Below are 27172 nucleotides of genomic sequence, written 5' to 3' on the forward strand. Positions count from 1 at the left end.
CTCCTTCTCATCTTATTTCCTTGTGTGGATTTAATGTCAAGCAGGGATGACACTTCAGAACCTCTTTATTGTGTGTGCTAGTCTGTCACTTGATTTGAAGGACAGCTGGCTTTTGTCATAACGAAGTCGTTTTCAGGAACCGAAGAGCACATCATTTATAGAAGCAGGTTTTACGTTGTCACAGGGGGCAGGACAGCATCAGCTCTAAAACGACATGCAAAAATCCTGAAAAGGCAGACTGAAGTCCACAAGCGAAGGGAGAAGAATCCAGGCGGAGGAAATGGTCGACAGAGCAAGGTATGGCTTAGTCAGAGATTTTAGATCCGACACCAAAAGCATGATCCACAAAAGGAAAAATTGCTAAATTGGACTTCACCTGGTAAAGTGGAAAAATCAGTTTTTCCTTGGCAAATATTTGCAAATCACGTTTCTAACGAAGAACTTGATATCAGAATGTATAAAGAAGTTAATGATAAGAAACAACCGAGTTTTTAAAAATAAGCAAAAGAGGCGAGCCTGGGTGGCTCAGTCAGTTAAGCGTCCGACTTCCGCTCAGGTCATGATCTCGCGGTTTTGTGGGTTCGAGCCCCGCGTCGGGCTCTGTGCTGATGGCTCGGAGCCTGGAGCCTGTTTCAGATTCTGTGTCTCCCTCTCTCTGCCCCTCCCCCACTCATGCTCTGTCTCTGACTCTCAAAAATAAAAATTTAAAAAGTTAAAAATAAGCAAAAGATCTAAACAGATACTTCACCAAAGAAGATATATCAATGGCAAAGACGTACATAAAAAGATGTCTGAAATTATTAACCATTAAAGAAATGCAATTTAAAGCCAAAACAAGATGCCACTCCAAACTTAGTGAATCGCTAAAATTGAAAACGAAAAAATGCCAAGCGCCTGGAACCTCATACGTTGCTGATGGGAATCCGAATGGCATACTTGGTGTGGAAAACAGTCTGACAGTGTCTATGATATTCAATACACGCTGACCATAAGATCCAGCAACCTCAATCCTAGATAGTCAACCAAGAGAAATAAAAACGTGTACTTCCACAAAAACTTATATGTTACTGTTTATAACGGCTGTATCCATAATGGTCAGACACTGGAGACAACATGGGTATCTTCCACCAATGCTGGGGGACTTCCAAGGCGAGGTAAGAAAAGGCAATAATATGGCATCTGCTTACTTCCTTCTCCTGATAGGTTCACCCATGGAATCCGGCCGCCCTGCTCTGAGAAAGGCCAGGCCACGTGGAAGTGTCCCAGCAGACAGCCAGCATCAACTACCAGACCCGTGAATAAGGAAGCCTTCAAGATGGTTCCAGCCCCAGCCCATATCTGACTGTAACAGCTGGAAAGAGCCCAAGCAAAAACCACCTAGCAGAGCCTAATCAAGCCCAGAGCTGTGACAGACAATTAACAAGGGACGGCTCTTGCTGTAGTCCATTACGTTTGGAATGGTTCGTATATAGCAACACATAACCAGAACACTTAGTATCTAGAAATAAGGCTTGAAAGCGAAGGGAACATGACTGTTGACAGGGTGACCATTACAAAGCTTTTAAGCAGAGAAATGTTTCAGGAAGTTAACAATTTCAGCAATGTAGGCAGGATGTATCAGAGGAAGGTAACAATTTTCATTATGCAGGCAAGACGTACTGGGGAGAGGAGAGAAGCCTGAGGCAGAAAGCAGGTACAGAGGCTAGCTAGAACAAGAGCCAAGGCAAAATAATATTTTTTTCCGAAATTGATTAAAGACTTAATACAACCCCAGGGGCGCCTGGGTGGCTCAGTCGGTTGAGCGGCCGACTTCGGCTCAGATCATGATCTCACGTTCGTGGGTTCGAGCCCCGCATCAGGCTCTGTGCTGACAGCTCAGAGCCTGGAGCCTGCTTCAGACTCTGTGTCTCCCTCTCTCTCTGCCCCTCCCCCGCTCATGCTTTGTCTCACTCTGTTTCTCAAAAATAAGTAAATGTCAAAAAAAAAAAATTAAAAAATTAAAAAAAAAAAAGACTTAATACAACCCTAAATGAAACATGCACACTTTTGTAACGCAACTACAAAGAAACACAAGGACTGTTAGAATAACTGTTCCATCAGGTAAGGTAGGAGTGCTGGGGGAACCGTGATTGAAAATTGACTTATTAAAGTCTTCTTCGAAGAGGCAATAGACTGTTTCTCGACCTCAAGGGCGGACACAGTGGTTGACTTTACCATTATTTGCATTCTGGTACGCGGAACGGCAAACTTTTCTCTAAGTAAACAACTGTAAGAATGGCCTTAACAGCATTACTCACCCTAGTCATTAAGCTAACCCAAATATCCAATTAACCGTAGAATGGATAACTTGTAGAATGGTCACACATCAGAATACAAAACGGAAGCAAAAGTAAATAAACTATAGCTCCATACAACACTATGTAAAACCTCAATTTCTCAGGTCCAAAGCTTCTCTCAACCTGCCTGGACCGTGCAGAGAATGGGGAGCTGCAAGTCTGAGAAGCAAGCATCCAGGAACCACTTCAGCAAACACAGAGAAAAGTCAAGGTCTGAACTGAGTGACACTCGGGATTCCTAGAATCGGTCACTCTCAGAACATCTAAGCCGTCGGGACAGCCACAACAGAGGCCAAGGCTCCAGGAGACTCGGTCTACATATGACGATCTATCACCAATAATGATCAAAACTGGTACATTTCACCTCGACAGAAAAATACACAAGACAAGATGTAAATAATTTCATTCCCGAGAGTTCATTTTCCTGGATGGCTTTCTCAGAACATAGTAATAAGCGATCAGATAAGCAAACAGGATAACTCCTGATTCACGCGGGCCTCCCAACCCCTGTGCCGGTAACACCTCACTGCCGAGAGCTCCCTGGACCTTCCCCGGTGGGGTCTGTGCCAGTCAGAACCAACCCTTCCTCGTGTTTTCACTAAGGCACCCCGGGGGTTACACTACATGATGTAGAAAGGTTTCCAAACACCAATGCTTGTCATCTCAACTGATTTTCTCGTGGTGACAGCTTTTTACTATCAGTCCATGGCATGGATTCTGCCTCCCAATGTGTTTTGCCTTGATCTCCTAAGACACTCTTAACTGCCACTTGACTCTGATCTGAAAAGTATGGTCACCCTTGAAGAGTTACAGCAGTTTAGGTAACGCTCCCCTGAGTCTTGGTAACATGGGAACATAATATTCTCTTGTCATTTCCACAGGACATTTCTACTGCTTCCTGAAAATGGGAACAAAGACATCTTAAGACTCCAAACCCTGAGAAGGAAGATCCAATGTTAATACCCTTTAGAGTCACATAGCAGAATCTTTTCCTACACTCTGTTGAAGACAGAGGAGACAATTAACATTCCCTAAACTTTTCCCTGCTATAAATGTATTGCACGTAGAGTTGTTCGTTGCTGTGGTGGTTGTTAATCCAGCCGTGGGCTGGGGTTTGTAATACAAATTGAGATCCTTAGTTCTCATCTCAGTTGGCAACTCTGAATGATCCAAACCTTCCCTTAAAACTCAAATGTACCTAGGGGCGCCTAGGTGGCTCAGTCGGTTGAGTGTCCGACTTCGGCTCGGGTCATGATTTCACTGTTTGTGGGTTCGAGCCCCTGTCGGGCTCTGTGCTGACAGCTCAGAGCCTGGAGCTGCTTGGGGTTCTATGTCTCCCTGTCTCTCCGCCCCTCCCCTGCTCACACTCTGTTTCTCTTTCAAAAATAAAGAATTAAAAAAAAAAAAAGCAAAATACAAACATACCAAGTGTTTCACTTATTTCCAGAAAAGAAAAAACATGCCATGATAAAACTGAAAATAAGGGCAGCATCACAGAAAAGATCATGAACTGGGATGAGTTAAGATGGTGGAATAGTAAGGGTACCCTGAGCTTGTCCCTAAAACACAGCTAGATCAGCATCAAACCATTTTGAACACGTAGGAAATTGATCTGAAGATTAACAGAACAATCTGCATAATCTCAGGGACAGAACGTGGCAGCTTCTCTGAACAAGGACACCAAAACACACCTCAGATCTAGCTTCCTTACCTAATTTCTTTAATTGTTAATTTTTTGATTTCATTCTATTATTATAGCTGTTGTTTTTTCTTCCTCCAAAATGACAAGAGGGAGGAATTTACCTCAAAAGAAAGAAGAGGAAATAAATGAAGGCCAGGGATTTAATCAATGCAGATATGAGTAAGATGTCTGAACTAGATTTTAAAACAAGGATTATAAGGATACTAGCTGGGCTTGAAAAAAGCATAGAAGACACCAGAGAATCCCTTTCTGCAGAGATAAAAGAACTAAAATCTAGTCAGGCCAAAATTACAAATGCTATAACCAAGTTTCAAACCCAAATGGAGGCCATAAAAACAAGGGTGGATGAGGCAGAAGAGGGAATCAATGATATCTAGAAGATGAAATTATGGAAAATAATGAAGCTGAAAAGAAGAAGGAAACAAAGGTAACAGATCACAAAGGCAAACTTAGGGAACTCGGTGATTTATTAAAACATAATAACATTCGTATCATAGGGGTTCCAGAAGATGAAGAGAGAGAGAAGGGGGCAGAAGGTTTATGTGAGCAAATTATAGCTGAAAACTCCCCTTATCTAGGAAGGACACAGACATCAAAATCCAAGAAGCATAGAGAACTCCCATTAAATTCACCAAAAGCCAGCCATCGCCAAGACACATCATAGTCAAATTCACGAAACACACAGAAAAAGGAAGAATTCTGAAAGTGGCAAGGGGGAAAAGAAGTCCCTAACCTACAAGGGAAGACAGATCAGGTTCACAGCAGATCTGTCCACAGACACTTGGCAGGCCAGAAAGGGATGGCAGGATATATTCAATGTGCTGAATAGGAAAAACATGCAGCCAAGAATACTCTATCCAGCTAGATTGTATACAAAACAGAAGGAGAGATAGTTTCCCAGGCAAAGAAAAAACTGAAGGAGTTTGTGACCACTAAACCAGCCCTACATGAAATTTTAAGGGAGACTCTTTGAGTGCAAAGAAAAAAAAAAAAAAGACCAAAAGCAACAAAGACTAGAAAGGACCAGAGAGTATCACCAGAAACGCCAACTCGAAGGCAAAACAATGGCACTGAATTCATATCTTTTACAATAATCGCTCTGAATATAAATGGACTAAATGCTCCAATCAAAAGACACAGGGTATCAAAATGGATAAAAACACAAGATCCATCTATATGCTGCCTACAAGAGATTCATTTTAGATCTAAAGACACCTGCAAATGGAAAGTGAGAGGATGGAGAACTGTCTATCATGCTAACGGACACCAAAAGAAAGCCAGAGTAGCCAAATTGTATCAGACAAACTAGACTTTGAAACAAACGCTATCGGGGCACCTGGGTGGCTCAGTCAGTTAAGTGTCCACCTTCAGCTCAGGTCATGATCTCACAGTTCATGAGTTCAAGGTCGACACTGGGCACGCTGCCGTAAGCACAGAGCCCACTTCGGATCCTCTGTCCCCCTCTCTCTCTGCCCCTCCCCCCCACGCTCGCTCGTGCGCACTCTCTGTCAAATAAACATTAAAACAAAGACTGTAACGAGAGATGAAGAAGGGCATTATATCATAATTAAGAAGTCTGTCGATCAAGAATATCTACCAATTGTAAATATATATGCCCCCAATATGGAACCACTCAAATATAAAAGGAGGTGGATAGGGGATGGGCTAGATGGTGATGGGTATTAAGGAGGGCACTTGTTGGGATGAGCACTGGGTATTTACTGTAAGTCATGATCACTGAAGCCTACCCCTGAAACCAATATTGCACTGCATGTTAACTAAAATTTAAAGAAAAGGAATGAAAAGAAAAGAAAAGAGAAAAGAGAAAAAAGAAAAAAGAAAAGATCATGAACTAGCCTCTGGAAATGCAAAATTTTCTGTAATGTAGGGATTTTGTGTGTCTCTTTTCCTTTCAATTAAGAAAACTGGCCACTTTATATGGTTGTTCATTTTAAAAGGAGTCTTTTTAAAGTCGTCAAGAATCTTCAAACTACTCTACGGTGAACCCAGGGCGGTACACCCGTAGGATTTTAGATCCAAGACTCCAAACCCTTCCCATCACATTCAACCAGCCACTTATTTGGAAAGCCAACAATCACATGTTTCCTGAAGCAATTCCTCAAATAACGACAGCACTCTTGTTGTTTTGGATGTTAAAAATAAACTAATAGTGAGGGAGGGGGCTATTTCAAAAAGTTAAAATGCAAAAGCAAACAAGTTGGCAAGTGATTCAGGGTCTAAGTCACTTGCCTTAGTCACAGAGCCCATCTGACCCAGACCGGAACCCACGCGTACGGAATTGTTCACAGACATTTTGAAAAGGAAAACAGAAGCCAGCGCTGTTCTTCATACCTGATTTCACACTCCAAACAGCATTTCTTCCTTTTGAAATGAGAGCGAGAATAAAGAGAGACAGCCTAGATTAGGAAAGAATTACACCAATGCCCTCGGGACAACCTTGACAAACATTAACCCACACGCAAAACTCTTCTGGAAGCATCAGGCTCAAGATTGTCACTCTGATGAGTAAGAAATATGAAAACACAAACACACGAGTCTGAAGGGAATGAGCTGCCAGCTGGGCTCTCATGAGCCAGGTTTAAACTCAATGATGCATGTCATTGAGCCTTTAGAGGATTGACGAGATTAGCTCGTCTTGCAAATCTACCGGGAGCAAGAAAAAAAAAAATCGATGTATCCAAAGCGGTATATTCTCTTCGCCTCGGCACCACTCCCCCTCCACCCCATCATTCCCGCCCCTGCAAATTACAGTGTAATTACACTTTTTAACATGTCGGCTCACAGACCTTGGAGAGGTCCCGTGAGAAATGCGCAGCAAAGCCTTTTCCAGCTATGCCTCTTTTTGGCCCATCGGTATCTAAAGCAGCGCACGCTTCAAGAAAATACTTAAATAAAATTTTGGAAGCTATAGAGAACAAGTGGGTGGGCATTTCCCCAAGTACAATGCTTCCTAACTGCTCTTCTCCAGGGAGGAACTGGATGGCTCTAGCATGCACACGGTCATCCCCAGACGTGAATGCTTACCCCTCATTCAGTTCTGATACAGCCTTTTAGCTAGTCAGTTTTCCGTGACAGCATTCAAGTTGCTTGCGATCTACCTTGAAGCTCCGGGACAGACCCTCAAGACTTAAGGCAGGTGGCTGAAGATGCACATGTGTGGAGGCAGGTCCCCAGGGAAGACAAAAGAGCACACTGGAGGCTTCATAAGCGGCCTCAGGACGACGTCCACGTTTCCCCATTTCTCAGTTCCTGAGGCCGTGTGCTATAAGGGTCACGGTGTCCTAACAATGGGTATGTCTCTGCAGGAGAGCAGATCCCGGGCAAATGAGAGGGGAGAGGACATTAGGAGGGTGTGTCTGATGAGAATGATGACAGGGGCACTGCCCAGTCCCTAGACCTGCATCCTCTCAATCTATCTCCCCGGTATATTCTCTTCGATGAGAATTATCGATGGGGAGCACACGCATGCAGACTGTTTCCTCCATGCCTGTGCTCCACGTGAGAAAAGCCGCCCAAACCACGTGTAGTCTCCCTGTTATCAGACCTGCAACATTAACACCAATGCCCCACGCATGACCCAAACCTCCCGATTTGGATAAACTGAAAAAAAACGGTAGTTACAAACCCCTAGATGCAAAAGATGCCGGCCTTGGGTGAGTGAACTGAAAGAAACACACAGAATTGATAGGAATCCGGAGAGGATTCAGCCATGGATTGGAGTAGGTAACAAAGAGCAAAATCGGGTTAAGAACGTGAATAGTCTAACGACCGCCAACCTGCCTATGGGGGAGAGTATGTGAGTAGTCCAGGAAGCCTTTACAAAAGAATCCCCTCACCCTCCCAGGATTCTGGTGTGTTTCCCTAGAGCAGCTCAGTTGCCCTTGAACATCCTTTATTCTGCGGCACTGGTTTGACCCTAGAGCATCACGTCGTACAGCCTGAACAAGACAGACACAACCCGGCCCTCACAAAACTTCCATCCCAGGACCACTAATGAGTTTAGAGATCCTAGAGGCTCTTGAGAAAGGAAGTGTCTAAGTATGGGGACTACAGACAAGGAAGAATGGAATGAAAAAATAAAGCTTTGAATGGTAGCCAGTTGGGAATTACGTTCCAACAGAGCTTCTGGGAGCCAACTGCCACCATGGGAAAATTCACCAACGCGTATGAGAATTACTGCCCCATTTGCTAACAAACTCCAGCTCAACAGGGGCCCGTCGACCTCTCCTCTTGATCCTCTAATGCGTCTCATTCCTCCCTTCTTTTCTCCACAATTCATACCCAAACGAGAAAGTAACATTTTTGTAAAACCTCTCAAATTCAGACAATGACCGCTATCCCCCTCAAACTGGGCCACTCTGGATCCTTCCAAACTACTGTGCCACTTAAGTACAGACTGTCCCTTTACGGAGAAGCGTGCTCAAGATTCTGACATACAGAAATGTCCATCCAATGTACTCCGTTGTAATTTGATTGGCAAAATATTATTAATACAGGCTATCTGAAAGCACTGACCGTAAGTAGCCTCTTTATATAGAAGCTGGCGCTAATCGTAATAGTAAGAATCATGGGGGGGAAATTAAATCCTCAACAACGAGGGGATATACTGAAGATTAGGGCAAAAGAGTTCTGGAAAAAGTCCAAGTATTTAGGCATTAGTAGGAAAGGAGATGTCTATAGCAATGACCCCTGCTGTTATTAAGCCCGCTGCAATAAAAAAAACAAAAGTTGAAAGAAAGAAAAAAAATTGAGAACTAATTTTTTAGTAGTTACTACATGCAAAATACAGCAATAGTAATATGTCGCATATTATAAAACAAAGATAGAAATTTTAAAATGATTCAGCAATAAGCATAAATAGCAGCTCTAAATTTTTTTTGTAGCTCATCTTGCATTTTTCTTTGGGAGATACAGCCCGCAGAGTGTATGTTTGTAAATAAAGTTTTATTGGAACACAGTCACATTCGTTCAATTGCACGTTGTCTAGAGTTGCTTTTGAGCTGCCACGGTGGCTGCCTGCTCCATAAAGCCTAAAATATTTACTATCTGGCCCTTGACAGGAAAAGTTTTCCACCTTCTGATCTCAGTAATGACAAAGTGCTTCTAGCCCTTTACCAAGTAGGAAAAGTAAATGATCAGGAATGCAGTGTTTACTGACAAAATGAAAATTCTCCAGCTAAGGAATTAGGAAAAAATCTGTTTGTAGGGAAATTCTAAGTTTCGACAAGGTTCCTCAACGGTGGACAGCATTCCGCATATTTCTATGTATGTCAAGTAACTGTATTTAGTAGCTTCCCTAGGTATGGTTTCCCTCTGTGGCCAGATTAATCATCAAATTGAGCACAGCGGATACGCTGGAAAACAGCACTGACATTACGCATAGCCTATTACTGGTGTAAAACTGTTGAAGGTGTGACAAAGGAAGCCGGAGAAACACCTCAAGCCGCCATACACGGTGTCTTCACTCCAAGTATGGTCCATGGACCCCTGCGGAACCCCGGGACTCCCTCGAGGGCCTCACAAGTTCAAAACTACTCTCATAATAACACTAAAACAAACTGTCCTTTACGCCGTGTAGACCGTCTGCATGGATGGTATAAAAATGACAGCAGGGGGGCGCCTGGGTGGCGCAGTCGGTTAAGCGTCCGACTTCAGCCAGGTCACGATCTCGCGGTCCGTGAGTTCGAGCCCCACGTCAGGCTCTGGGCTGATGGCTCGGAGCCTGGAGCCTGTTTCCGATTCTGTGTCTCCCTCTCTCTCTGCCCCTCCCCCGTTCATGCTCTGTCTCTCTCTGTCCCAGAAATAAATAAAAACGTTGAGAAAAAAAAAACATTTAAAAAAAATTTTTTAAAATGACAGCAGGGAAAACCACCGGCACCTTAGCAGGAATCAACACGGCCGTGCCAGGTCTGGACGCCGGTCACTGTGTTCGTTACCGCCACACATGCGGTTTCTTCCAACAAATGCCCGTGTCATTGAAGAACGCCCTTGGGGCGCCCGGGTGGTGCAGTCAGCCGCCCGACTCTTGATCTGGGCTCAGGTCACCATCTCACGGGTTCATGAGTTTGAGCCCCTGATAGCACGGAGCCTGCCTGGATTCTGTCTCTCTCCCTTTCTGCCCCTCCCCTGCACATGCTCTCTAGCTCTCTAAAAATAAGTAAATAAACTTAAAAAAAGAAAAAGCTGGGGCACCTGGGTGGCTCAGTCAGTTAAGCCTCCGATTCTTGCTTTCAGCTCAGGTCATGATCTCAAAGTTGGTGAGTTCAAGTCCCACACTGGGCTCTGCACAAACAGTGTGGAGCCTGCTTGGGATTCTCTCTCCCTCTCTCTCTCTCTGCCCCTCCCTCCCTCACGCTGTCTTTCTTTGGGAAAGAAAGAAAGAAAGAAAGAAAGAAAGAAAGAAAGAAAGAAAGAAAGAAAGAAAGAACGGAAGGAAGGAAGGAAGGAAGGAAGGAAAGAAAGAAAAGAAAGAGGAATGCCCTTGATGAAGCAGAAAGTACTTCTTTTATTAAATCTCAGCCCCTGAGTACCTGCCTGTGCGACAAAACAGAAACAGGCACAAAATGCTTCCTCTTTATACAAAGGGCTCATCTTCTCAATGCAAAGTATCTTTGTGATAGAGTTCTAAGCAGAACTCGCTCTCTCATGGAACACCATGAAAAAGATGACAAAGTACAGTCAATTCAGACTTGGGATTTAGCAGATGTTTTCTCTACAGCGTAAAAAGTTAGCCCGTCACTTCGAGGAACTTTTTTCCAACAGTAAAGTTATAACTTTAAAAAAAAAAAAAAACCAAACACTTGAATCTGGGGAAACTTTTATCGGCCACTAGGAGACTGACAGTTTTGCCACGCTTAAAAAGACTTTTGAGAGGATCAGCGGTGTTAACAAATGTCCTCTTTTCTCCCTATTGTACAACAGCAAAATATCTGCACACTATGCATAACCCAGTGAACCAGTATTTTCTAAATGACCGATGCAGAATGCTTGCTACAAAACCATCTGGGGGCAAGATTAGTTCGAAGTACAAGATGGACCAAATGGATTTGCTTTTTAAGTTTATTTATTTTTGAGAGAGGGAGAGAGAGAGAGAGAGAGAGAGAGAGAGAGAGAGAGCGCGCGCACACACTCAAGCGGGGGATGGGCAGGGAGAGAGGGGGACAGAAGAGTCTCGACGTGGCGCTCAACCTCACAAACCGTGAGATCGTGACCTGAGCCAAAATCAAGAGCCAGGCGCTCAACCAACTGAGTCACCCAAGGGCCCCAGTGGGATTTAAAGTAAAATAAAAAAAGTTCGTTGATACGGTTTCTGACTCCACACAGCAACTGAACTTTGGGAAACCATCGCTTTACTAGTCATGGTGAAGTATGAAAGAGGAGGATCCACAGTCATGTGACACGGCTATTAACAACGCTCCCTTTTCTAAGTACGCATCTGCTTAAAACTGGATGTTCTAAATGTACTTCAGTCAATGCCACACATCACGAAGCGTGAACAGAAGCGGACACGGGAATCCAGCTGCCTTCTATGAAGTCAGAAGTTACAGAGATCAGCACACAGGTGAAGGGAAGCCACTCTTCCAGCGGACTTAGGTTTGTCTCCGAAAACGGTTATTGTCCACGAAAACGGTACCTACGTTAGCGTGTAATGGGTTTATTAACATGTTTAAAGGCATTAGTAAGTGTTTAATTTTAGTTTCAGCTTCTAAGACGGTGAGTCCCAAAAGATATAACCCACGTAACCCAAAAGCCCAATCGTTGTCAAGACCTGTAAAGGGTTCCGGGGGCCGCACACACTGAGCCCCTAATGCTGCAGGGTGACCCAATCCTCTTGCTCTACGTACAATTTCCTGCGTTTATTGGAGAAAAACCTGCAGACTAAGATTCTTCCTTGTTTCTCAGTTCACTTTTTCATGAGCTACGCAGGACACCCAGGGAAGCCGGAGCGGGAGTACGACGTCCCCTCGAGTGCAGGAAGAGAGGGAACAGCTCCAGGCGGGAGAAAACCGCCCTGGCTCCACAAGCAGGAAGCAAATCCACGCTTGAGAACCAGGGGCTTCGGGCACTTGGCTTTGGCCACGAGCACAGACCAGGCCTCGCCGCCCTCTGCAGCCCCCAGCGCCGCAGAGAGGGCTCCCGTCCGTGTTCTCCGCTCCGTTCCGTTGGCTAGGACTCTTCGGAGACCCCTGTACAGCTCCGGATTTTCCCGCCAGGTAGGTGGGAAAAGAATTTGAAATGGCATTTTTAAGCCACGACGCCGCATTCCAGCTGTGCGCGTAGCGCGAAAGGTAGGGCCGGATGCCAGGATTCTCTCTCTCGATGCCAAACAGAGAGGACGGACCGACTGGGCTGAGGTTCACGGCGGTGGGACTAGCGTCTGCTGCTTAAAATAAGCAGCGTTTCCAGGGAGGAGGCTGGGATACCCAGCAAAGACGCAGGGGCACCGCCCAACACTGCCTAACCCTGAACGAAGCCTCTTCCCTGGGGCCTGACCCCGCTAGCCACGGCCCTAAACGTATGAACGTCAAGATCTTAAAACCCGCAGGTTTCTCAAATAACGTGTAACGGGATTCACAGCCGTGTTACCGTTATCGCAAGGCAGATAACGCCAAACCCGTTCCCACCAACATGTGCGCATCTATACCCGAGCAGCGAATCCCCAACTCATAAAGAAATTGTAAACCAAACGTCATTTCTTAGGATTACAGCATAAAATTGCCTCCTAGAAAAAATGTTCTAAGGCAATTAGGCAAAATAATACTATATTACATAGTATTATATACACAGGGCAGATGATTAAATAGACTTTCGTAAGCCGGTATAAGAACCTCAGAATTATATTATTTCCACAGTTCCTAACTATGAACTCTGGATTTCAAGTACGCACAGGCACCTCCATCCCAAATGAACACATCTGAGACTATTACTTGAAAGGCAAAATTCAGAGAGTCTTAGATTCTCCCGATTCCCCTTGTAACGGGATTTTCTGGAGATCGCCTGTGTCTATAAGCACCAGCCAAGAAGTATGGTTCTGGAAGCAAAATCAGTTGCAAACGGAAGGAAAGAAAGCAGTGGCTTACCTGTGGTCAAGATGGCTGAAGTCTTGCAAATTCAATTCCCTGGTGTCCTGTGTCAGATAAATTGTATCCACATCCTGTTTAAATAGAATTAAATCATGTAAATAGTCCGCACAGATGATCAGGAAAGAGGGATGCAGAGACAGAATTAGACAATGATACAGACAGATTTTCACATAATCCGAGGAAGGAAGATTTTAAGCCGAAAACATGAATGGTGGGGGGAAAGGAAGAAAAAAAAGAAACCAGCCAGTCAAATACTGGAATATTCTCCAGGCGAGGTGGGGGGGGGGCACACACAAGCCTGCACACAGACACAACTTACCCACTGTACTTCTTCTCTGTATGAAAATCCAAGCCAGTCACACACACAGGCGTACATCTGAGAAAATCCACCTGAAACACACAACAGAAACGTGACAGGTTTTTGGCTAAATGATTTTTAAGTTAAAGTTTAAAAGTTTAAATATGGCCGATGTTGACAATGCTGATTATTTCTTTCTGTTTGGGAAAACAGCAAAGATTCTCCCCCTTGTTCTATAGTAAGTACACAGCAGGACACAATACAGCTTAAACACAGGACTTTTATCCACCAGTCTAAAGTCTGTGCAGTGGTAATTACACCTTAAAACTAATTGTACCTTTACAGAAGCATACTAGGAATAGACGTAACTTCCTGGCACGGGGACATCCACGTGGCCATTTATAATTTGGTTCTAAAATGCATGCTCACCGCAGGGCCCCTGCTCGGCCACGGTCTGGCTGTCCCACAGAGCCTGGAGACTGGCCAGTCGCTCAGAGGGCTCCATGGAGACTTTTTTCATGATTCTCCTGCAAGATCAAAATAACAATAAACTTCAAAAATCGAGTGGTTGGCACCGCGCGTAGAAATCTATTTTGTGGTATGCCTTTTTTTAGACCAAAGATGGCTGCCACTTTGATTTCGGTAAACGTAAATTCCACTTTCTGAGCATCAAGAAGCTGGAAACCTCAGAAACTTAATCTCCTTTCTTTAGCCCCCTTTTATACGCCCAAGGAGTTATCCAGGGATGTGGACAGTCTCTATGTTATTTCGTTGTTTCGTGGCCGTAGATTGCAGTAGAATAATTAGAAGACAGCGTGTTCTACTTGATGAATTATTAGCTTATGTGTATGCTAAATTTGAATCACGAACTTTCAAAAACTTAAAACGCACATCTCTTCCTCTGTGCTTCCATAGTACCCCTTACAAACGTCCGTCAAGAAAGACTATGTCATGTCAGAAGAAGTGTTCCTTTTACTGTGGTTCAGAGCCCAGCCGACCACTTCCAAGTTTCACTATTCACAGACCTGGCGAAGTAAGAGGACCTACCCCGTGGGGTAATCGCGAGAAAGAAAGAAATTAATACCTGTGAAGTTATCAAAACAATCCGCGCTGCCTGGTGAAGTCTCAATAAACATTAGCCGATGCTCTCAGAGTTATCACATACTAATCGTTTCGATTTTTTTTTTTAACATTTATTCACTTTTGGGAGACAGAGACTGAGCGTGAGCGGGGGAGGGGTAGAGAGAGAGGGAGACACAGAATCCGAAGCAGGCTCCAGGCTCTGAGCCGTCAGCACAGAGCCCGACGTGGGGCTCGAACCCACAAACCGCGAGATCATGACCTGAGCCGAAGTCGAATGCTTAACCGACTGAGCCACCCAGGCGCCCCTCATGTAGTAATCATTTAATGGGTAATTTATGAATCCATTAACTGACCCCCGAATTCTTATTAAATGTCTACAGCATGGCAAGACCAGCTGTCAAGATACTAGATACACAACCATGAACAAAACCGACACCATCCCTGCCCTCCAAATGGACAGCCTATCGTGAGAAGCAGACAAACAGGAGGTATAAAAGGAGAAGCAGAGGGTATAGTGGGGCGGGGGGTGCAGAAAAAGGGCACTTAACTTCTCCTCTGGTGGGGGGAGAGCAGCGGAGCGTGGGGAATGTGGACGGTGCTCTCCAGTCCCTACCACGTCTCTGCTAAAACCTGAAGAGGAATAAAGACTTCATCGGGGCGGGGGTGGGGGGAGGAGATGGGGAACCAGGAGCTGGGGAGACCGCTCCAGACAAAGGGACAGCAAGTTCACGGCCGTGAGAAGGCTCGTGCTCACCACCAGAAATGGCACACGGTTCAAAGCGGGCCAGCAAACACCGCGTGATGGGGAGGGGGTAATGGAAGAGTCTGGGGAGCTCGCGGGAACCAGGTCGCGGACAGCCTTCGAGGTCCGATTACGGGGTTTGGATTTTATTCGTAGGGCACCGAGGAGCCACGAAAAGCCTGAACAGGGTGCACCGGCTGGTGAGAAGGGCACCGTCCACAAAACCTGCAGGGCGGGGGTGGGGGCAAACTTTGGACCCAGATAAAGAACTTGAAAAATTAAATAGAAAAGCCCAGCGAGAGTGAAGGTCACGAGCTTCTGGAGGCAGCAGGTGGACCAGCCGTGAGACTTCCTCGGGCTCCCGCCCGCCACAGCCCAGACGTGTGCAGGAAGGGGCAGCGGGCACGCTGTGGGGCTTCTGGCTTTCCAAGCAGGTGGCCAGATGGACTTGTGGGTACTGCTGGGGTGATGGACACTGTGGGCTGGGCGCTCAGGAGAGGGAGGGGAAGATCCAAGGGATCTACGGCCCAGAGGCCCTGAAAAAGTCCGAGCGCTGGTCCTTCCGAAGGAGAGAGGGCCGAACGGCCGTGGTCACAGCGAGACGAGTGAATTGTGACTTGACCCCAGCACACGCTGTTCCAGGAGCTGACGAGGTCTCGGGTGTGGCCCTCGAGAGTCAAGTGGGGAGGAGGAGAGGAGGTCACAGGCTGTGAGGAAGGGTATTGGGTCAGAAGCACCTGGATCAAGGCAGGACCTGGGTGCGAAATGGTGTAAATAAAGATGCTAAGTTATACTGAACGTATTTTAATCTTTCTTTAATGACTTGAAAGCACTTCTGCCCCATATAATGTTCTCAGTCATCGTGACGGATCTCAATCACCTCGTAGAGAGGAAAATAGTTGTCTCCATTTTCTCACGGGACGGATTCCAGAGAAAATGTGCTACCTCCTGGCAAGTTGCCCTGTCTACTCCTAGAGAAACCCTGCGAAACACAACAAAGCATTTAAACACCCTGAACGTTCTGCTTGCCCTGAAAACATTCCTACACATCCTTGTGGTTTTTACGACTGAAGCATAATCAGGTATAACCAACTAGGCCAAACGTCATTAATTCCTTCAAATTCCCGTGTAAATGCACGAGGCCTGTGAGTGCAGCACGATTTTTCTCAATCTCACCTGAAAACACCTATGATTAAATCCCATCATCTTAAAACTCCTGAACTGGGGGGTAACTGTGGGCTTAACAAGACATTCGCAAACGGATGTGATATTACAGAATCTTCCAGATCTTACGGAATGATTCATCTCGGTTCCATACCATCATCGGGCATTTTAGTGGCATTGTTTTCTGGCGACCAGACAGCAAAACCAGGTATTACGCAAAGCAACAGCAGACCTGTCAGAAACAGCCCCCAGCGTTCACACGACTCGGTTAAGTGAACCTTGGACACATCAAACTAGACATAGGTCTGACTTCATCTGAGATCACATCTGTCTTCTAGAATTCTTGCTTCACTTCAGCAGGACTGTGGGGCATGCTGTTTCAATGACACACAGGACGAAGTTAAGCTAGTCAAAAGCAGGAAGAAAATAGGGCAAAAAAATCTTCGGCAGGAAGCTGGGAGGATCAAGAATAGGGAAGGTGGCAGTCTAGGATTAGAGGGAGAAACAGATGACTTCTCATGGCAGATTCAGAAACGAAAGCCTCAATTTTATTCCAAAAACAACACTGGACATTCCGGCTCAGGGGGTAAGGGCAAGTCAACTGGAAAATGAGAAGCAGCGGCTGGGGTAGACGTCTGTGTGCAGAGGCTGCCCCTTGACCTCCAAAACCACGCTTTGACGGGATCAGCCTGAGGTTTTCTAAGCAGCCCCGCTCTGTGACACTTCTCTTTCTTTTGCAAGGAGCTGCAAAGCACTTCGATTTCAGGAACCGAAGACGTCTCATGAAACAGGTGCATTGACTTGCATAAGAGATAAAGTTCTAAGGAGTAAACTTCCAGGAGACGGCCAGTGTCTACGTGCTCTAACTCAGTGCACAGAAACAATGAGAGGGGACCCCCCCCCCCAATGGCCCGTATTGTCTTTCCCTGTAGTTCAACGGCAGCAAAGAGCCCACGTGCGTGCACCACAGGACACAGCTCACACCTACACACACAGGGAGAGGGGGTGTGTTGTACAGACAGACCGACAGACAGAAAGGATTTGCTGGCAGGGTAAGTGCCGCGACAGGTAAGCCAAAATCCTAGCAGACGCACAAAGCCCGCCTCTCGCTCGCAGGCGGGACTGTGGGGCTGGACCAAGTACGTGTGCATCACAGGCGTTTACTTTACCCAAGCCTCAGAAGGACAGTAAACGTCACCAGCACGCCAGCTCTCTGTGCGAATCTCATGCCTCGGTTGTCGACACGAAAGAAATCCGTGAACTCTGTCACTCCACCGAATTGATTTATTCAGTTTCCCTGTTACCCAAACCACATCCCAACCAAATACTGCGTCTGCTTTAGAAAACTGAACGGGCTACACAGCACCCTTCTTTTGTATGCACATCAACTCCTATTCTGCCACTTTTCTTCACAAGAACCTCACCTTTGCATACCTTAATTGGCTTTGACTTCATAAACAGATCTGCGGTATCTTTTTTTTTTATTTTTATTTTTGTAATGTTTATTTTTGAGACAGAGACAGAGCATGAACAGGGGAGGGGCAGAGAGAGAGGGAGACACAGAATCCGAAACAGGCTCCAGGCTCTGAGCTGTCGGCACAGAGCCCGACGCGGGGCTCGAACTCACGGACCGCGAGATCGTGACCTGAGCCGAAGTCAGACGCTTAACCGACTGAGCCACCCAGGTGCCCCTGCGGTATCTTTTTTGTTACGGTAGCAAAGAAGCTTTGTCCTAATATGCTGATACTCAGCCAACTTTCCCGAATGTGTCACATATAGGACAGAATAGTCAAGTAGTCCGTAAGTTATTCCCAGGAAAAACAATCCTGTCAGGAAGTTACCGTTCAAGGCGCCCGGATGGCTAAGTCGGTTAAGCAACCAGCTCTTGACTTCGGCTCAGGTCATGCGTGATCTCACGGTTTATGGGTTCGAGCCCTGTGTTGGGACGTGCCCTGACGGTGCAGAGCCTGCTTGAGACTCTCTCTCCCACTCTCTCTCTCAAAAAGTAAAATCATAAACTTCGAAGATATTCCCTACAAACATGGCCAATTCCCTTTCTGATGGGGCGGGCTTTTTTCCGACGCTGCTGGGTACCTGACTGCACTGAAGTCTGTACCACACCTACAACTCCTGTAGCAACACGGAAGCAGTTGACACGGGCTAACTGAATCCTCATCTCCATTCACAGCATGATTCCCCTTTTACAGATGAGGACACCGAGGCACTGAGAAGGGAGTTAACTTGCTAGAGTCTCACCCCCCTGAAGCATCCCACCAAGCTGACGCCTTCTAATTCCTACCTCAAGGCTCTCTCCACACACGCTTCTAAAGCAGCCCAGAGGAGTGCGTAACTCCCATCTTATCCTAACATTCGAAAGCCTTCCATAGCTCCCTACTGCCCATCCCGGAGGCTTGTCCTCTGGCCCCCTCCTCACAGTGACGTCTGCAGGCTCCCAATTCCAGCTACGCCAGGCAGGTGGCTATCCTCCCCGCGGCACCTGCTCCCCTCGGCCTCCAGCCTCCGCCATCTCCCCACAGAAGTCCGGTCAGCACACCCTCGACAACCACCCCCCCCCCAAACAAGGAGGAGAGCAAATACACATCCTACGTTATTTCCCTGGCATCCCAAGTCAAATGTGACTTCTCTTTCTCTGAAACCTGAGGGTTTTCTCTCTCTCCTAGAACAATTGGCGGAACTTTCCTATACCACCTCTGGACTACAAACTCTTGGAGAACAGGACACGGTTCACTCATGCATGTGTGCCCGCCCGAGGAAGTGCTTTAGTGAACACTTTCTAGATGAATTCTTCCATGTACTGATGACTTAATTTAACGCTTCAAAAAAAAACAAAAACCAAAAAACTAGCATGGTTTTGGAGAATAGCCAAGGTTCTCAATATTAGAAAAGCCGAAGGCCATAACACAAAACAGCTTCCTGAAGAGAAATGCCATTATGGACACCTCTGGGAAAACAGATTAAACGACACTTAGGCTGCAAATATTTCCCTAGCTTTCCCTCCCCGTCACGGTCTCAGGGGCCAGGCCCGAGCGAGAGTGGTCACAAAACAATGCTAATGGCAATCTGATTTTTAAATTTAACTTAAATTTGCTTCTCGAATCTTTAACTTTTCTCCATATTTTGAAATAACCTTTCCTTATCTTTCAGTTTATTTATTCATTTTGAGAGAGGGGCAGAAAAAGAGGGAGAGGCACTCCCAAGCAGGCTACCTGCTGACAGTGCAGAGCCCGATGCGGGGCTCAAACTCACGAACCATGAGATCATGACCTGAGCCGAGATCAAGAGTCAGACGCTTACCCGACTGAGCCACCCAGGTGCCCCGAAACTTTCCCTATTTAATGAGAGGAGGGAAACATCTTTTTGTAAGAAAAGGAGAGAGGAAGAGGTGAACAGATATGTACAGAGGGGAGGTGAAGAGAGGATACTGGGGTGAATATTAATTTTAATTGAAATTCTTCATTTTTGTCCTACCTGTATTTTCTTGACTATACACAAGAGGGCTGATCATTTGTAGATAATTTTTGTATTGTTTTCATATATTTGATTCTGACCATGGATGTAATTTTCAAAATGTTTATTCGGGTAACACCAGAAACTCAGATCTTTACAGACACGGCTTCATGTGTATAGTTGAACTTGGGCTGTGCCAGAACTAATTATCTGAACTGAGGGCAGTCCTGGCTGTTTGTGCTCCAGCCCCTCCAGGTTCCTGACATCTGCTCATCAGATGTTTTCTTGTCCATCCGTCTCTACCACAGGCGCCCTGAGCAAGTCAGGAGAGGAGGGCTGGGGACCCAAGGTCCCCACCACAGACTCAGGTAATACATCTGATGAGACAAATGACTCAAATAAGGTTGAGGATCCCATATACGGTTCCTTTCTGAAGTTTTTTACTTTAATTCCAGTTAGTTAACATACCGCGTGATATCAAATACAGTTTCATATTCTTCAACTTATCGTTGAGTGGGATGTATGACATTTACTAGCGACATATTTTGGTTTGCATGTTCTCCGTTATTTACGTAAAGGAAATGTTTCCCTTACTGACCACTTTAACTAAGGCACGTTCGAGATGGACCAGAAAGGCTATGATGACCTACCTCTCCACCCTCGCCGGTCAATAACCAGCACCAACGTAATTAGCCATTCCCCCTGCCAAAACCGTGCCATGCGATATACGGAAAGGAGCTTCAAGATTAGAGGCCGAGTGTGCAAGTCACAAAATATTACAGGTTTCATTCTCACGCCCTAACCGTGCATGGTGGGTACGAAAGCAACACGCAAGTCAAGTACATTCACGTTATTTAAATTTTCTGCCACGCCAAGTTCTAAATTATAATCCGTGCCTTCTTCCACACTGGTGGCTTCATCTGAATTGCCTCTGCCTTCCTGCCCTCCGCTCTAAACCCTCTCCCTGCTTCTCGGGGTGGGGGAGGGCGCTCCACACAGCCAGCCTGCATCCAGCCACCTCCCACATATGCCCAGCCACCCTCTGTCTCCTCTAGATCAGACGCCTCTTCTTGTAGCTCCTCACGTAGGTTCCCAAGAACTGCTGTGTTAGTGAGGGCAGCCGTGGGTGGAAAGATGCCCTCTCCCCCGTGTCGGTTCACAGAGGTGGGCATACAGGCCCTTCCCGGCTCTTCTTCTTGCACTTGTCCTCATTCTGAAGACGCTCTCTCGTCTAGGTGCACACGTCTCTCCGGCCGATCTCAGAGGAGTCACGCGTGCAAGACCGTCTATGCTAACGCCTCCCACGTCCGCTGCGTCTCCAGACCCGGACCTTTCCTCCAAGCTCCGACCCCACGTATATAACCACCGATCTGATATCCCCACCTACACGTCCAAGACCTCAAGCTTAGCATGCTTACAGCAGAGCGGTCGGGGTGTTTTACCCCCAAAATAAAACTTGCCCCAGCACCTACCCTAGGCCCTCTCCACCTCACCGCAAAGGAGCACTGGTCACTAAATCCTTAATCCAGAAACCCTAGAGCCATCCTCGGTCCTCTCTTTCCTCACTGCCATCACCCACACACCGAATCTATCAGCCGGTCCTGGGCCCACAATAAATCTTCTGTGTCCCATCCCCTATCCTTACCTCCAACGTCACTGCCCTACCCCTGGCCGCGGCCACCCTTCCCCTGGGTCACCGCCGGTGTCCCCACCTGCTCTTCCCCTTCCCACGCCATTCTGTCTCCAGCGGCACAATTTTCATAAACTACAAAGGGAACCATGTCCCATCCCTTCACGCACGCGACACCGGCTTCCTCGTGAGCTGCCGCTAAACTGCAGACTCTTTACTCTCTCCATAAAATGACCAGCGCCGACGTTTCCAGCCTGATCTCATACACCAGTCTCCATCCCTCCCGTCTGCACCCTCCTCTTCCACACCCCCCAGCCACAGCGCATCTCTCAGCGACGCCAATCCCGGTCCAGGCAGGTGCCGCGGCAGGAGCAGAGGCCCGAGAAGGAAACATTCCCCGCCCTCTTCAGACTCCTTCTTCTCCATGACGGTCTGTTCAAAGCATCATGGCCACAGGGAGGCCCTTGCAGACAGAATTTTATTCTTTGTGTTAGCCCTGCAGGGAGGATCAGTTGCGAGCATTCGGTCAAATTTATACTTACTTACTTCATTTATTTATCTCCCCTTCTCGGGGGGTCTGCTTCCCAGTCGAAATTCCATGTGGGTCGTGCACCCCAACACTTAGCACCCTGCCGTCGGGAGTAGAAACTCAACACTCACCGAGGGATGAGTGTGTAAAGAAACAATTATAACACAGCAAGACAGGTGCTAGTCTGGGAAGTGATTGCAAAGTTCTATGGAAACCTAAAGAAACTCTTTCAAGATCTGGGCTATGTCTTTTGCAGCAGAAGCTTGTCTGGAAGAGCAGCCTGAATGAAAGCACTGAGAATATAAGAGGAGGGTGTGCTCAGGCGCAGGTGGATCACGGGGCCAGACGGCAGTGGGCTTCTAGGCCAGGCTCACAGCACAGACGCTACTGGGGTATGGAAGGGTACCTCTGGTGACGGCGCGGAAGGAAGACAAGGAAGAGGACTGGAGACGGAGACACTCTAGCCAGGACGATGTCACCGTGGCAAGCGAGACCCTCTGAACTCAGGCAGTGGACACGAGAAGACAGGCAAAGGCCCAGACCAGAAACTCCACATGAAAAGGGTTTGGCAACTAATGAGACGTGCAAGTTAGGGACAAAAGACTATTTAAATGACGAGGCCGCTGGGGTGCCGGGTGGCTCAGCCGGTTAAGCGTCTGACTTCGGCTCAGGTCATGATCTCACAGTTTGTGAGTTCGAGCCTCTGTCCCGACAGCTCAGAGCCTGGATCCTGCTTTGGATTCTGTGTGTGTGTGTGTGTGTGTGTGTGTGTGTGTGTGTGTGTGCCCCTCCCCCGATCTCTCTCTCTCTCAAAAATAAAACATTAAAAAAAATTAAATGGTGAGGCCACTAACTGAGATACACTACCAAATACAGGCAGGTTTTCAGGAAGAAACTTGCTAAGTTTATGGGCTGCACCATGTGTGACGTCCTTGGGGACATCCTTGGGCCTTGGGCGGCTGGGGGACAGAAGGGAAGATGAGGGTGAGGTGGAGGCCATGGATTTAGAAACTAACACGCGTGTGGTGACGGCCTCTCCGGAAATGGAGCGCATCATTTAATCGTTGCCCAAACCTTTCAAGAAGTTGCTAAATGGCAGCAAAAAGTGAAAACGCTTTTCTTCTACGACGTTCTCTGGGAAGGAAAAATGGAAGAATCAAAAGCGAAAACAAAACTGCTAATTCCCTCAAAATTCCTAGGATTATTAGGCGAATAAAACTGTGTTTTACAGAAAGCAGAGATTCTAAACATCGCTCGGAGGGTCAAAGCAGCCCTTGCTAAATAAACAAGGCTGTGCTTGACCACATCCTTCTTTCACGGGGCTCCTGGGGACGGAGAGCGAGGGCGTTCTCAGGAAGCTCGCGTACAAAGCCCCACGACTGAGTGCAGCTGAGGGGAAAGGGGCTGTAGTGACTGCTAAGGCACGATCGCCCCCAGAGAGTTCTCTGGGGGCCCGAAGGATGTTTCGCTTCTGGGTATTTCCCCGTCACCCCTACTCACGGCAATTCACTGCATCCCGCACCCCTGCCCGCCCGCGCCTCTCCTGCACACACACAAGTGTGTGGCTGGACACCTGCAACAGCCTGGCTTTAACAGGCCTCCTACCCGGAAATTCCAGCCTGGCGGGAGTCGAGGGACAGCCCCCCCGCTCACCACCTCCGTTCCCTTGACGATCGGCCAGCCAGAGAGCCAGAGGAGGGCAAGGAGGCGGACAGGAGGAGGCCCCAGGTGAACAGCCAGAGGGCACAGGGCCGGGTCCCCCAGGCCTGGGGGACCGAGGAAACGAGACAGTCCAGCGCAGAGCTGTCAGAAGAACCCAGAGGGTGTCGGAAAGTCAGAGGCGGACAGGAAGCCCCTGTCTCTCCCGAGCCACCTGCAGGTGCCCAAAAGGCTTGAAAGACACAAGGCTCGGTTCTCCTGCGTCGCGTCAATTTACAAGCAGAGCATCTGGGAGCGCGTCCCGTGAAGGGCAGGTCCCTGAAATTTCCCTCCCGCTCCCTGCCAGCAAGGTGCCCAGCGAACCATCCTAGACGTGTCCCCACGAGGCCTCCCGGCCTGCGCACAGAGCAAGCACCGGGAGGGGTATTTTCCAGAACTTCTGAACCAGCTCTTCCAGCTGGAAGGCATCTTCATTACGGGTTATCACTTTAGGGAGCTTTCCGGCACGAGGATCCTTCTGCCTTTTGACCTCAGCCGTTCCATCCTCCCTTCCAACACCCCACACGCTCCCTCAGGACAGACTCTGTCACCCGGGCGCATAACCCTGATGAAAAGCACGTGAACAAAGAAACGTGAGGCTGTGCAGAGACGCAAGTACGTCACTAACTTCCCTGACGTGGGCTTCCGGAAACTAAGAGGAAAATGAAAAAGAGGCTAATTTTTGTTTCTTTTCTAAGTTTTGTCTTACTGATCAGGCAAAAAATAATAATAAATTAATTAATAAAACAAGGAAAATGAAGGCTCTCACACTCTTCGTTAATACTAGACTCAAGGCCTTTCTGCAAAGCACTCAGAACCCCCCCCCCCCCAACCGTTGGGGTAAATCTCACTGACCCCGTTGGGGTAAATCTCAAGTTCTACGAGACAGGTTTCTGCTTTAGCCTCAGGAGCAGAGGTTAAAGGGTGGCCACACCCTCTGTCACCCAAGCTCTTGAAAGTAGGGAATCTTGGAGAACCTCAGACAAAACACAGCGGCTTGAGTTAGCGTCATGTCCGCCATTTAACGGCGAAGAGAAGAGGGATGCTGAGGGGAGGCCCCGAGGGCAGGGGCGACAGGGAGCCCCGCTGTCATTCCCGGCTCAGACAGGAGGTCCTCGCTCTCCCCCCACCCTCCACCCCACCCCTCCCGGCCCCGGGGAACTCACACTGGAGAGAGGCCAGGAAATATCCTCCGCAGGCAGGTGCCGATGTGAGCCAACACTTCGCTCACGTCGTCGGGCGACGCCATCCTCATGGAGATGCTGTGCTTGTCAGTCTCCACGACCATCTGCAAGAAGCGGGCGGACGCTGCTTAACACCGGGTCCCAGGCCGTGAGTCTGTAGCTTTAAACCAGATAAACCGCGTATTCCCACCGACATGTACCAGCCTCTTCGGAAGCGCTTCCCTAAAATAACACCCTCAGTGAAGACCCAAGGAAGTGCCTGGGTAGACGGTAGAAAGGTCCAGAAACATCCAGAAACTGAAGCACGTGTCTCTAAAGGCGAAACTACAGATGCAAACAGACCCCCGCCCCACACGCACACACGCGAGGGAGACGGGCCGTTCGCACTCACACACAACTTCTCCTAAGTTTTGGTTTCGTCTTGAGACGCAGCCTTCCAAAGTCTGCTCCATCCCTACCGCCCAGTGTAAGGAAGTATGCCTCCGCCAGTGAGCAGGGGAGGGAAAGCTGATCGTTACCTCTTTTTCTTTTTAAACATTTTTTAAAATTAGACCCCTTACGAGATGTTTAAATGAAATGCTAAAACCTTTTGCCTGGTAGCGAAAGAAAAATCAAAGGCTTGGGAACATTTCAACTTTTTTTCGTTTTTTAATTTTTTTTAACGTTTACTTATTTTTGAGAGACAGGGAGAGACAGAGCAGGAGCAGGGGAGGGGCAGAGAGAGAGGGAGACACAGAATCCGAAATAGGCTCCAGGCTCTGAGCCGTCAGCACAGAGCCCGACGCGGGGCTCAAACCCACAAACTGTGAGATCATGACCTGAGCCGAAGTCGGACACTTAACCGACTGAGCTATCCAGGCATCCCAAACATTTCAACTTTTCTAAGAAGAGAGAATGTTGGAAAGGATTATGTGACGGGAACAAGGTAATCATGTTCGGGGTGAGGCAAAGAATCATTCCAGTGAACTGCTGAGAGATGTCCAAAGCTTACACCAAAAATGTTGACGCTGAGGTCGTACAGCTAGGTAAATAAATATAAATCAACCTGAAAACATGGGCAGGTCGCAAAGAGCAACAGGTTGTTTATGGACATATTTCAGATAAAAAGAATCAACTTCAATCACTTTTTTAAAAATACCATTATCTTGGATCTCAAAAAAAACATTCATGTTAAACGCAATCCCTTTGGATCAAAATATCCTCACATATTTACTTCCTGCTGGTACTTACCTTGTGCAAAAATACGATGAGGGAACACTACATTTAATGTGCAACTAGCCCATGAGATTAACAAAGCAGTTTTCAGATTTGTTTGGGGCTGTCCTCAAATTAGCTAAATTAAAAGTAATCACGTGAGGGCACGTGGATGACTCAGCCGGTTGAGCGTCCAACTATTGATTTCGGCTCAGGTCAAGGTGAGATCGAGCCCCGCGTTTTGAGCGAGAGAAAGAGAGCATGAGTGGGGGAGGGACAGAGAGAGAGAAAGAGAGAATCCCAAGCAGCCTCTGCGCTCTCGCACAGAGCCCGATGCGGAGCTCGAACCCATGAACCGTAAGATCGTGACCTGAGCCGAAACCAGGAGTCAGACGCTTAACCAACTGAGCCACCCAGGCATCCCAAATAAATAAGCTTTTAAAAAAAATAAAGGAAAAGCAGTGCAATTTGTGTGTCCAAATGCTGAGATCAAAGAGAAGGACTTAAGTGACCTGAGACCTTCAAATGTCACTTTTCCACAAGCTCCCCAGAGGAACCTGTCAATACGTACCGCCTCCGTGGCAGTGAGTTGGCTGCCCACATAAACAAACCAACCAACCAACCTTTTTTATCCTAATTTTCATGCATATGTCTTCTAGAAGGTGACCCAAGGAAGATTTCTCCCCAAAAGGGCGGCCAGCTTTGCTGTCCCCGCCGGGCACTTATTGTTCGGCCCCAGGATACCTCAAGGAAACATCTGAAGCAAACTGCTTTGTGCAGTTAGGCTCAGATGTCCCACGTGCACGTATCTGTGCGTACCCGTGGTTTACAAAGCCAGACACCCTGGGACGCAGCCACGGGGTCCACGCTCTGCAGCCCACCCCCAACACCCCACCACCGTGGGTAATGAGATTTTCCACGACAAGGCGTTTCTGCTTTCTCCCCATCTAGTGCAGCCATTCAGTGCACACTTCGGGGGTGAGCAATCAATAATTAGCGTCTTCTAACTCCGCTTACTCTTAACGCCTAATCATCCTTAA

The 27172-nt window shown here is 47.4% G+C and overlaps 1 protein-coding gene across 15 annotated transcripts in view; it reads right to left on the bottom strand.

The window, feature by feature from the left end:
- CARMIL1 (capping protein regulator and myosin 1 linker 1) overlaps window positions 1-27172 on the bottom strand; it is a 311455-nt gene that overhangs the window by 156638 nt on the left and 127645 nt on the right. For all 15 annotated transcript variants that reach the window (XM_043590676.1, XM_043590670.1, XM_043590668.1 and 12 more), the window contains exons 5-8: window positions 24921-25042; window positions 13870-13967; window positions 13462-13532; window positions 13140-13213 (exon numbers count right to left, since the gene is read on the bottom strand). In XM_043590676.1, the coding sequence (XP_043446611.1) occupies window positions 13140-13213; window positions 13462-13532; window positions 13870-13967; window positions 24921-25042 (365 nt within the window). The remainder of the gene's footprint in view (window positions 1-13139; window positions 13214-13461; window positions 13533-13869; window positions 13968-24920; window positions 25043-27172) is intronic.

Source organism: Prionailurus bengalensis, chromosome B2, assembly GCF_016509475.1.
Source record: "Prionailurus bengalensis isolate Pbe53 chromosome B2, Fcat_Pben_1.1_paternal_pri, whole genome shotgun sequence".
Taxonomy (NCBI): domain Eukaryota; kingdom Metazoa; phylum Chordata; class Mammalia; order Carnivora; family Felidae; genus Prionailurus; species Prionailurus bengalensis.